This window comes from Macaca thibetana, chromosome 3 (assembly GCF_024542745.1).
Source record: "Macaca thibetana thibetana isolate TM-01 chromosome 3, ASM2454274v1, whole genome shotgun sequence".
NCBI classification, from domain to species: domain Eukaryota; kingdom Metazoa; phylum Chordata; class Mammalia; order Primates; family Cercopithecidae; genus Macaca; species Macaca thibetana.
Window position 1 is genome coordinate 42,420,149 of NC_065580.1, and position 12,974 is coordinate 42,433,122.

General features: G+C 40.6%; 1 protein-coding gene across 1 annotated transcript in view; it reads right to left on the reverse strand.

Moving 5' to 3' along the window:
- MET (MET proto-oncogene, receptor tyrosine kinase) overlaps window positions 1-12,974 on the reverse strand; it is a 116,739-nt gene that overhangs the window by 4,958 nt on the left and 98,807 nt on the right. The window contains exons 17-20 of the mRNA XM_050785128.1: window positions 11,815-11,895; window positions 10,330-10,511; window positions 7,200-7,309; window positions 5,828-5,993 (exon numbers count right to left, since the gene is read on the reverse strand). Of these exons, the coding sequence (XP_050641085.1) occupies window positions 5,828-5,993; window positions 7,200-7,309; window positions 10,330-10,511; window positions 11,815-11,895 (539 nt within the window). The remainder of the gene's footprint in view (window positions 1-5,827; window positions 5,994-7,199; window positions 7,310-10,329; window positions 10,512-11,814; window positions 11,896-12,974) is intronic.

Below are 12,974 nucleotides of genomic sequence, written 5' to 3' on the forward strand. Positions count from 1 at the left end.
AATACCTAGGGGATGGGTTGACAGGTGCAGCAAACCACCATGGCACACGTTTACCTATGTAACAGATCTGCACATCTTGCACATGTACCCTGGAACTTAAAATAAAATAAAAATGGTTCAGATGGTAAATTTTATGTATTTTTTTGCCACAATAAAAAAGGAATGAATTACTGATACATTGCTACTACTGATACAACAACATGGATGGCTTTCAAATGTAATATGCGAAGTAAAAGGAGACAGACTCATAAGACTACTGACTGCATGATTCCATTTATATGACATTTTAGAAAAAGTAAAACTCTAGAGACAAAATAAATCTGATTTTCTGATTTCCAGGTCCTGGGAATAGGGTAGAGGTTGACTACAAAGGAGCATAAGGAAATTTTCTGGGATGATGAAACCGTTCTATGTCCTGATAGTTGGAGTGGTGGTTACACAACTGCATGCATTTGTCAAAACTTGAAGAACTGAACACTAAAAAGAATGATGAGTGGGTAGATTACACAATGGTGATGCCATTAATCGAAGCCAGGAGGTGAGAAATTGAGGGTTTGGCAGGAAAGAATTTGATTTTGAACGTGGTAAATTTGTGACATTGATGATGACATCCAGGTAGAGAGAATCAAAGGTGGTTATTGATGGGACTGGTTCCAATTGTTGGTGGAGGTTGTCCAGGGAGACAGCTACATCTGAGAGAAGGAAGAGAGAAGGAAGAGAAGCCATTGAGGATAAAGAAAACAACCTAGAAGCAGGAGGAACACCAGAAGGCTCGGTGTCCCAGAAACCAAAGGAAGAGGAAATTTCAAGAAAAATGAGCATTACGATAATGTTAAATGCTTCAGAAAGATGAGGCAGATAAGAGCTGAGAACAAGGAAGTCAATACACAGTTTAATGGAAGAACTTGTATTAAGTGTGAAACAATGTGTAATACAATTGCAACACCCATTGCAAAAGGGATCAGAGGAGGGTGTGAGTGATTTCAAGTGTAGTGACACTCCGATTTTGTTTGAATGGACTTAAAGAGAATTCAGACTTTAGCCAAACTCCATTTTGGCATTTTCTAGAAAGAAAACCCAATCTACAAGCAGGCAAGTTTTTGGTCATAGGTTTCAACATACACACAGCTCATTACATGCTTTTGGAAATGTTCCATGTCAACATTCAAGATTCTGCTGTCCTGGAAGTAAAACACTGTGCAAATTTATCCACACAGTCAGTAACCATTTCCCAAAGCAGCATTACGTACAGATTATTTAGCTTCAGCCTTTATGTAGCACAACATAGTGTCTTTCAATGACAGCGAGAGAGAAATAGCACCATCCTATCTACAGAAACCTACGTAAATTTCCAGTCAAGTATCTGAGTGACTGTGGCTATGGGGGAAGCCTTGGCCTCTTGCTGTCTGTGTGTGTTTGTTGGGGAGGTGGCGGTATTGTTGTGTGTATGTGGCTGTCAAGAAGCTTAGAATCCCAACACTTGCCGTAAACATCCAAAATTTCATCAGGCTCTTTTATATAAATCAGCTTTTTTGAGGTATAATTTATAGATCACAAAATTCACCAATTTTAAGTGATTGGTGATGTTTAGTAAATTAAAGTGATTAAATGATGTTTAGTAAATTTATATAGATGTGCAGCTATCATATCATCACAGTCCAGTTTTAGGTCATCTCAACATACCAGAAAATTCTCTCATGCCCATTTGTGGTTTATCTTCACTCCTTCTCTTGGCCCCAAGCAACCACTGATTTGTTTTCTGACTCTACAGTTCTGCCTCTTTCTAGAAATTTCATATAAATGGAACCATTCAACATGTAATTTTTTTATCTGCCTTTTTTCACTTAACAATGTTTCTGAGGTTTATCATACTGTAGTAGGCATCAGTAATTCCTTTATGTTGATGAATGGTTTAGTCCACTGTATGGACACAACACATTTTGTTTATCCATTCACCAGTTGATGGACATTAAGATTGCTTCTGGCTTTTGGCTATTATGAAGAGAACTACTGTGATCATTCATGTACAAATCTTTATGTAGGCATATGTTTCATTTCATGTGTTCATGAGCTAGCTATTCATACATCTCTTTGGTAAAATGTCTATTCAAATCTTTTGCTTACTTAAAAAAATTGAGTAATTTTGCCTTTGCTATGGTTTGAATGTGTCTCCCAAAGTTCATGTGTTGGACACTTAATCCCCTCCCAATGCAACAGTATTCAGAGGAGGGACCTTTAAGAGGGAATTAGGTCATGAGGCTCTACTCTCATGAGTGGATTAATGTCATTATCTTGGGAGTTACTTCATTATTGTGGAAGGGGGTTTGTTGTAATAGAGAGTCTGGTCACCTCTTGCTCTCTCTTGCACTCTCTCACACCCGTGTGATGCCTTCCACCATGTTATGACACAGCAAGAAGACCCTCAGTAGATGTGCCCCCCTTGATCTTAGACTTCCTGGCCTCCAGAACTGTGAGCCAAATACATTTCTGTTCATTATAAATCACCCAATTTGTGGTGTTGTGTTATAGCAGCACAAAACAGATTAAGACAGTCTTATTGAGTTGTAAGGGTTGGCTCGGGCTCTTAATGGCAGACTAACACTCAAGTCTGAATGAAGAGCATGTTCTTGGAGGATGGGTTAATTCTCCCTATCTTTTGCCTTTACCTGCCACTGTCACTAACATGTCCCCAGTCTCCCTCTCTAGCATCCACTTCTTTCATCTCTTTCAGAATCTTTCAGGATCAAAATACCAGGCATTAAGCTCTACCCTGCACTATCACTTTCTCTTATCAGTCTCATGCATGCTGAAGTCCTGGTCCTCCATCATGACCTGTGACCTACTTACTTATTGAAAACAAACCCCCAGTCACCTCAACTTATTCTCTAATAGTTCCCCTACCTCCTCACAGGAACTGAAACTCAGCTTTCACTTGAAGCCACAATTTCTTTGAAACTCTTGCCTATAGGGGCCACACCTTTCCCTCTTGCTGATTCACAGAGAGGTGGATGAGATGACTTCTTGCTTCCCATGTCACACTCAGATCTCTATCCCACCATCTCTCAAAAGCTACCAACCCTTTCTCTTCAAGTGCATGTCCCCCGTGAACATTATTTTCTGACTACCTTGTTTGCACATTTTTCTTTTTTAGTTGTTATCCTCAAGGACTGAAACATCAAATGTTTCTCTACCTCCAGACATCACAGTCCTCCGACTTACAACATGTGAATAGAATAAGTGTACTCTCCAGTCCGTTCAACACCTGGGCTCCTCAGCACACTCTAGACTGCCAAAGCACTCAAGTTACTCAGCTTCCAAGACCCTTCTGGTGTACTGAGTAGCAGTTGGCTCTGTTGAGCATCCAATTTCTCCTTGAAAATTTCTCTTCCTCTGACTTTCACGGTGGTCTCTGCTCCTGGGTCCCTTACCTCACTGCTTTTCTCTTTCACTTTGTATACGTAGGTTCTATTGAATAATTGCTTTTGGACTCTCAAAAGCATATTCCCAGCCTTGACCCCTGCTATGGACTGAATTGTGTTCCCCGGAAATTCATATGTTGAAGTTCTAAGCCACAGTGTGACAATGTTTAACGATGGGGTCGTTTAGAGGTAATTCAGTTTAGATAAGGTCATGAGGGTGGGCCTTCATGCTGGGATTCGTGCCCTTTTAAGAAGAGATACTAGAGAGCTGGCTCTCATTCTTTTCCTTTCAAGTCGTCTTAGAGAATGATTGGTATGGTTTGGATTTGTGTCCCCATTCAAATCTCATGTTGAATTTTAATCCCCAGTGTGGGAGCTGAGGCCTGGTGGGAGGTGACTGCGTCATGGAGGTAGATTTCTCCCTTTAGTGCTGTTCTCACGATAAAGTTCTAAGGAGATCTGGTTGTTTAAAAGTGTGTGGCACCTCTCCCCTTGGTGAGAGCTTGTCCCCATCTTGGTCCTGCTCCTGCCATGTAAGATGCCTGCTCCCGCTTCGCCTTCTGCCATGGGTAAAAAGTTCCCTGAGACTTCCTCTCAGTGCTGGGGTATTGCCAGGTGGGACTGTGAGAAGAGGGCCACCATCTTCCATTCCCCAGAATGGCAGATCTACCAACAACTTGCACCATGTGCCTGGAAAAGCTGCAGGCACTCAATGCCAGCCGATGAAAGCAGCCATGGGGCTGAGCCCTGCAGAGCCACAGGGGCAGAGCTGCCCAAGGCCTTGGGAGCCCATCCCTTGCATCGGTGTGCCCTGGATATGAGACATAGAGTCAAAAAAATTATTTTGGAGCTTTAAGATTTAATAACTGCCTTGCTGGGTTTCAGACTTGCATATTTTGGCCAATTTCTCCCATTTGGAATGGGAGCATTCACCCACTGCCTGTACCCTCATTGTATCTTGGAAGCAACTAACTTGTTTTTGATTTTACAGGCTCATAGGCAGAAGGGACTTGCCTTGTCTCAGATGAGACTCTAGACTTGGACTTTTTAGCTGATGCTGGAATGAATGAAGACTTTGGGGGACTGTTGGGAAGGAATGAATGTGTTTTGAAATGTGAGAAGGACGTGAAATTTGGGAGGAACCAGGGCGGAATGATATGGTTTGACTCTGTGTTCCCACCAAACTCTCATGTTAAATTGTAATCCCCGATGCTGAGGCAGGGATGTGGTTGGAGGTGACTGGATCATGGGGGCAGATTTCTTCCTTTGCTGCTCTTCTTGTGATAGAGTTCTCAGGAGATCTGGTTGTTTAAAAGTGTGTGGCACCTCCCCCAGCCTTGTTGGTCCTGCTCCTGCCGTGTAAAATGCCTGCTCCTATTTTGCCTTCTGCTATAAGTAAAAGCTCCCTGAGGCCTCCCCAGCCATGCTTCCTGTAGAGTCTGCAGAACTGTGAGCCAATTAAATCTCTTTTTATAAGTTACCCAGGCTCAGTATTTCTTTATAGCAGTGCGAGAACAGACTAATACAATGATGAAAGATTGCAGTCTAGTCTGACTACAGTTTTGTTTCCACATTACCAGAGAATAAATTCCATACTCTCTAGTTCGGTTTTCAAGGAACTCTATGACCTAGTATATTTTTCTCAGTTTGTTCTCATAACCTCCCTCTGTGTTTTCTGTTCTTGCCAAATAATCAAGTAAGTATTGTTTTCTTAGAACTCTACAGGTGCTTATACTTTCCTGCTCTTCTGCCACACGTGGATTGGAATTTCCATTGCCCAGCTGCCCAATTCCAAACCTGCTATCCTTTAACCCAATTCAAATGCCACTTCTCCTTAGGGTGAAAGGGGAATGTGGTGAATCTGGCTGCCCAGGTGAGTATTTCTCACAGCCTCAGCACTCAGGTGCATGCCTTTTGAGGGCTGGTTCTGTGCAAGAAGGATGGCCTTTGTAGATAAGGGAAGTCACTTTACTAGCTAGGCCCAGGGATCATGCCCTCACTGCTAGACTGCCTCAGTTACAGCTTCCAGACTTCTTGATGTGGAATTCTTGCTTGCCTGGGGCTATGAGAATCAGGGCTCATTCCAGGCCACCTGTGTCACAGTCATTGTTGACCATCTCATCTCTTCCCTTCAGAGCCAAAGTTCTTGGCCGAAAGGGTTCATGCCTGGTTCAGCTCTGGGCTTCCTAATGAGCCAATACGTTGCCCCACTCAACAAATATTTTGAATAAATGAGTGAATTTAGGAAAATATACAATGTGTACATATCAGACAAGTTCATTTTTACATATGAAGAAAACTGGAATTGGTGGTGTTGAATTTTTTTTTAAATTAAGTAGTGATAAAATTTCAAAAAAAGTTGGATATGAAAGTAAAAGAGGAGAAAGTCAGAGAAACCAATACATTACCACATCTGACTTGGTGGTAAACTTTTGAGTTTGCAGACTTTCCAAAGCCATCCACTTCACTGGCAGCTTTGCACCTGTTTTGTTGTGCACACTATAGTATTCTTTATCATACATGTCTCTGGCAAGACCAAAATCAGCAACCTTGACTGTGAATTTTTCATCCAGCCTACAGAAAGGACAAAAATTATTACCCGTGGTTGAAACAGAATAATTTACAATGATGCTGAATATCTACAGATTAAACAAGCGGCTTCAGTATTTGAAATCCGTAACTTCTGAAGGAAATACTTCATCTAGCCTCTATTGACTAACACTAAATTACAACAGAATTCTTGAATAAAAATGCTTGACATTGACATTGCCAGTTCGACAGGCTGAGGAAAGAGATCATGAATTGTATGGTGTAAGAAAGTCCTTTTTGCTTTAATGTAGATCTGCAGTAGTAAGTTTGTCTCCCCTCTGGGTTTACTTTGGTTGCTAAAGGGAGTACGCCAATTGACTACCCAAGCAATCACCAGTCTTCACTTGTCAACTTACTAGCGATACTCAGTTTTATAGGAGAGCATGACAGGGGACTGATATTTTACTTTTTCATTCTTAAATGAGCTAGGTTAGCACACAAAACTCATATATCCCACCACTGAGGTAACAGAGAACTAGGATACATAGTGAAGCATCTAAGAAAAACAGCAAAGTTCAACAAAAATCAATTTCCGCTATCTGGAGCTGTGCATCCTCTGTTTAAGCTGGCTTTTATGTTGCTACATTGACCAAAATCAAGGTAGGAAATTAATAGCACAGCTCTTTCATTCACACATACCATAAGTCATGAATCAGTGCTATGCAAGGGAAAACATGAACTCAATTACAAACTGTTGACTGTTGTATTATATAGCCAGGCAGCGAGACACAAATAAAGTTCTTTGTATATTCATTCCCAAATACCATTTTTGGTAGGGCTTCTGCAGGCTGGCTTCAAATCCACTCTTGGGAAGTTGCAATATGTTGGTATTTGTGTTCCCAGCCCTCTCCTTTTCACTGTCAAATGTTGAAGATCAAGTTCTCCCTCCCCAACACTAATGCAGTGTGAAACCACAACATTGAGAGCTACTGGAGGGAAGGACTGAGAAAAGCAAAAGTACACAACAGCTGTTTAAGACCCCCTATGGAGAATCCTTTTAAATTCTCTGTTGGATAAAGTCTGAAAGTCCCACCCACATCCCCAGGGCTTACACATCGATTTAAAATTGTAACAGAAATAAAGGACTTTTGCATGAGAAGAGAAAACAGCCTAAGTAGCATTGAACAGTGGGAAACAGATTCCTCCTTGTCACTTAATTTGGACTCTGGGCACAGAGATTCTAATACTTACATACAGTTTCTTGCAGCCAAGTCTCTGTGGACAAACTTTTTGCTTGCAAGATATTTCATGCCTTTGGCTACTTGAAGACCAAAGCCAATAAGATCTTTTACAGTTGGATTCTGCAATCAAAGAGAGTTAGAAAAGCATAAACTAAGCATCTACTGTTCTAATTTTGATCTTAGAATTCTGAAATGTTTATTTATAAAAAATTATTTTGTCTCAAAAATTAGTTTGGGCTTGGTGGCTCAAGCCTGTAATTCCAGAACTTTTAGAGGCCAAGGCGAGAGGATGGCTTGAGGCCAGGATTTTGAGATCAGCCTTGGCTACACAGTGAGATCCTGTCTTTACTCCCATCCACCGTCCACAAAAAAATTAGCTTGGTGTGGTGGTGTGCACGTGTAGTCCCAGCTGCTTAGGAGCCTGAGGAGGGAGGATCACTTGAGCCCAGGAGTTGGATACTGCAGTGCACTATGACTGTGCCACTGCACTCCAGCCTGGGCGACAGAGACCTTGTCTCCAAAACCAAAAAACAAAACAACAACAATGAAAAGTGTGCCCCATTGACAGATCAACCATTTGTTAAGTATTTATTGTATGCAAAACACCAGGCTAGTTGTTTTCATAAATTACAGCTACTTCTGCACTTCTGTCAGGCAGCTGTTATAGGCTCCATTTTCCAGATGGGAAAATGGAGATGTTTTAAAATGTGGTTTCATTATTTTCCAGGTATGATGAGGCCAACAGAACAGGAGACCAATGCCATTGAAAAGATAGTTTACTACTCACAGTTTGCAAGAGGAGGGGGAACACCCTGTCATGCAGGGTCACATGGGGGAAGCCCTGGGGTCTGGAGGCAGGGAGAGTGAGGGGAGAAACATGAGCGAGAGCCTTCATTGTGGTTTCCCTGGGAAGAAACTGGTAAGGCAGGGTAAGCAGGTTTGGAGCTGGCCAATCTGGAGTATTTCAGCAGGCTCCGAAGACAGTTCTAGTTGTCTGGAACTGGGCCCTGGGGTGATTAGGGCAGGTGGATAGTGGCCCAAAGCGTAAGAGTCTGATAAAGGAGGAGGTTAGGTAAGGGCTCTGGATTGGTTGGTTTGCACAAGGCAGGTATGCTTTGAAGGCAAGTTGTTTACTATTTGTAGGAATTAGCTAGCCCTGGGAGGGACAGTTCCTCCAGGGTCAGTAAGGCCCAAGATGTCAGAACATCAGAAACATGCTGTGAATAGAGGAGGCTCAGAAAGAAATCAACCCAAACCACTCAGCTGTCAAGTCTGGTGATGTCACTGGCTGGCAATCAGGAACGGGGTATTCTCCTTCAACAGTCACTGAGGAGTTTGTCAGTGCAAGATGTAGTCAGTGGGAACCCTGCAAAAGGGCTGTAGCTCCCCTCAATGCACACAGCATAGAGAAAGGCCAGTTTCTGGTTTTAGGTTTCTCTTTAAGACACATCTGGGTTTGTGGTTGTTCTCAGTATCAACTCCTTGGATTAAAAAAGGCCATGGCACTATTCTGTTCCGGATAACAAGAAATCTCTATCATGCTTTAATCCTGGGGTAGCAGTACCCTAGAGAAGGTAGTACCTCCAGCCACATTAATCCATCAGGGTAATAACAAAAGTTGAAGCGGGAAAGTGGAGTCTGTCAGGGCAGCTGTGTGCTTTGTAAGGTCAATTCGCCTTATCTGCAAAAGTTCACTACCAGGGAATGTTTTATTCTTTTGGCTGAGTAGTATCTCATTACTCTCCTAGAGCTTATTTTCTCTGATAATTTGACCCCATATTTATAAAGTTGCTTTTGATCAACTTCATTATCTCCCACAGAGACTTGGAGAGCAGGAACAAAGACAGAGCCTGAGGCCATCTATGAATTCAGTTCTTGAGATTCTTCTTCCCACCCTCCCTTGTCCTGGCCTGGCGACTTTTAAGTCCTGGCATAAATGTCATGAAAAGAATCTACCACTTGCAAGAACCTAAGAACCTTGTTTTGTAACCCTTAGCTGATTCATTCAATAACTATTTACTGAGAGTCTATGTGCTAAACACTGTTTTAGGTGTTGGAGCCATAGCGGTGAACAAAATACACAAAAATCCTACCCTCATGAGCTTCCATTCTAATGGGATGAGGTTGTGTGTACATATATATGCTTATATATACATCTATATAGCTATTGTTTATTTGTTTATTATCTACTAACAGTGCTAATTCAATAGAAATATAAAGCAAGTCACACAAGTAATTTAAAATTTTCTAGTAGCCATACTCAAAAATAAAAAGAAACAGGTGAAATTAATTTTCACAATATATATTTCAACCCCAAAAATCCAAAATATTTCAGCATGTAATCAATATAAACAACTACTAGTGAGATATTTCACCTTTTTTTTTATACTAAGTATTCAGAATCTGGGATGTATTCTACACCATACATCACACTTCAGTTCAAACTAGCCTCGTTTTACATGTGGTTCATGGCCATAGTATTGAACAGCTCAGGCCTTGTGTATCAGATGACGGTAAGTGTGATGGGGGAAAATACAGCAGGGAAGAGGAGTCTGTAGCCATGAGGATGGGTGGTCAGTTGCAATTTTTAAACAGATTAGGGAGGCTTATGTTGAAGATGACATTACGGCCAAGAGCTGAAGAAGATGAGGAAGTGAGATATGTGGCTATTTGCGGGGAGAGTGTTCCAGGCCGAGGGAGCACAAGTGCAAAGGTCCTGAGGTATGAGAGTGGATGGCAAGGGCGAGGAACAGCAAGGGACGCACCTGGAGTTAGTTTTTCAATGCCTTCTAGAGTTAACATTCCATATGGGCTGAAGCTTGCTCAGCTTCCACTTCTCCTGTGCTGTGCACAGTTTCTGGCACACAGTAGACATGCAAAGATGACTAAATGTCCCTATCAGGGGGAAGATAGAACAAGGTTGCTTGCAGAGCAAGTGAGAATCACCGGTCCAGGAAACCCTTCCGGGTGTCACTATTTCCCACCAGGATAGAAGACTTTGAGGTACATTTGAATGATGCTAACATTTTAAATGTGCATCTTCGGCTACTAGCTTTTTAAAGACTCAGAGCAGGCCTATTTTGAAGGGATGGCTGGCTTACAGCTAGTCTGCCAGTCAGTAAGCTTGGCAGTCAACTTACATGAGTCTCATTTCGAATGAAATTTCGAAGATCTCCATGTTTCATGTAGGGTAGGACCACCAGCGGAGACCCTTCACTTCGCAGGCAGATTCCCAGGAGCGAGAGGACATTGGGATGACTAAAATCTTTCATGATGATTCCCTCGGTCAGAAACTGGGAAACTTCTCCTATGTCAGTGATTCCTAAGAAATCCAGTGGTGGAGACATTAACTTCATTATGGAACAGTGAATACTTTGTCAGATTTAGATAGGAAGAGCAATGAAATGGAAAGCCATACAGTTAGCATCTTGTCCTGAGGGTTTGACTGCAGAGTGTTCATTTTATAACACATCTGAGTGAATGATGCCACTCTGCACTATGCCTTCCAGTCACCTACACCCACTTTTGCAAGATAGTGTCCAGTCAGCCACCAGACTGTCTCCTATAAACTTAGTGCAAAGTTTGTACTTAGGTTTCATAAAGACTGTACCTTTATTTCCCTCATGGTCAGACTTCCAACAAAATTAACCATGTAGAACACTATTTAGCATGTCGATTTATATTTTAAAAAGACTGAAATAGTTGTGGCAGTAAAGTATCTTGCAGGAAAACCTTTCATTTGTGCACTTAAAGCTCATTAAGTCCCATGTAAAGTTTGTAGTAAAGTTGGTTACCATTTTTCAGGCTGCTGCAATTTGCAAGCAGAAGATGAGAAATGGGAGTAGAAAATGCAAGCATGTGAGATCTGTCAACACAGGCAGAGCCAGGGACACTATGTATGTGGAGTACACTGTTTGTGTAATATAGTAATTTATGGCTGTAATTATGGTTTGGGGTCACCAATAAAGACTTAGTTTGTATTTGGAAGCATTCCCTTAAACAGAGCATGCATTTCATCTTAAAAAGATTTTCTCAATAACAGCTAAAATTTTAAGTAATGTTCCAGCACTAAAAAGGGGTAAGTTTCATTTATTTAGGAAGTTCATGTATGTGGAATGCCTCATTCTCAAAAAATGTGGATAAATGAGGTATTACCATACTTACAATTTTTCAATTTTTGGCCAGCGTCGTTTTCTCCTGTTTGTCTTATTTCATTTTTTATCTTTTTAATGGAAGTTGTGGTTAAAAAATAATTATAGTAATGCCTCCGGGTAAAATGAGTCATTACTACTGTATGTGCCAACATGCTTCCAATAGTTTCCATAAATGTCACTTGCAAAACAAATATTATAAGCCAAACATAGTTATAGTTAAATGATACTCAGTTCATCCAAGAACCTCATTTCTCTTACCCCCTTACTAATGAGGGCTCTGAGGGATCATTTCAGAGGAAATAGTTCAATAAAAGTTTAGAACAAAACAAATTTTCAGGATTAGGTCCCATAATTTCAGTGGTAGCTGATTTTTCCACAAGGGGAAAGTGTAAATCAACATTTTATTATAAGCTAGTTATTAGGTTGCAAACCACAAAAGTATACTCCACGGTTAAATAAAATGCCACTTACTGTTCAAGGATTTCACAGCACAGTGAATTTTCTTGCCATCATTGTCCAACAAAGTCCCATGATATACACAACCAAAATGCCCTGTGCAAAAGAAAGAACTTGGTTAGTACTGCATCACATCTAATTATGAAATCATTATATATCAAGCCTTTTATGAGCTTCGTTTTATTCCTTCTTCTTTCTATACAGCAAAAGAGTATGTTTAAAAAATACTTTTAACAATATCACTGTAGGTGTGTAGGTGTGTTTGTAAATATATATGTAGATGTGACACCTTTCACCCAAGGGTATAAGCAATGTGATGATTTAATTCATGAATAAGTTGTAGGTGATATGACTCATATTAAAGGCTAATCTAATAAAATATTCAACCATAGTGGAACCACTGAAAAGGTGAGTAACATCTGCCTCATCAAATAAATGTATTTTTAAGGATGACATAGTATTTTAAAATATGAAAATAAAGTTAACCCACATGAAGAACTAAGATAAACACGTAAATAAGAACTAAAAGAACACATAAAATAAGCTCCCTATATTCTAATAAACTGAAATGAAATAAAAACGTTACCATTAAAAATAAGATTAGTATTATAGAATAAGGATTTCCCCATTAGTCACTGGTTAATACGTAATCCAGGTTGGCAGAAACCGAAAGGCAGTTGCCCAAATGAAGCCAATTCACCCTGACTCACTTCATCCAGTTCTCTCTGGCTTTGACCACATAATTTTCCCAATGGTAGCCTTTTATCGAGTGGCAGTAATTTTCCCCAGAGGTGCCAAATGTCTAATAGCTGTGTAAGTCATTCTCTAATTAATTCATCCAGCTGGCCAAGACACCATCAGTGCCTAGTGTGTGAGTGTCAGGCATTAGGCTACCCTCTAGTAATGCAAAGAAGAATAAAATAAAACCTATGCTTTTGAGTGCTCCTATTCTCCTGGAGAAAAACATATAAATACATAATAGCTAATATTTATAGAGCTGTTAGTGATTATAACTTCAAAAAAATTGCCATTTTAGTACCTTTCATGATAAAAAATTCGAGTTTTCCAATGTGTAGAATTAGAACACAATTAGTGAGTCCATACACTCTAAAATTGGTGCAATTACTGGGATTTACAGGCCTATGACAGAACTATATATTGTTCTGAAGAGAAAC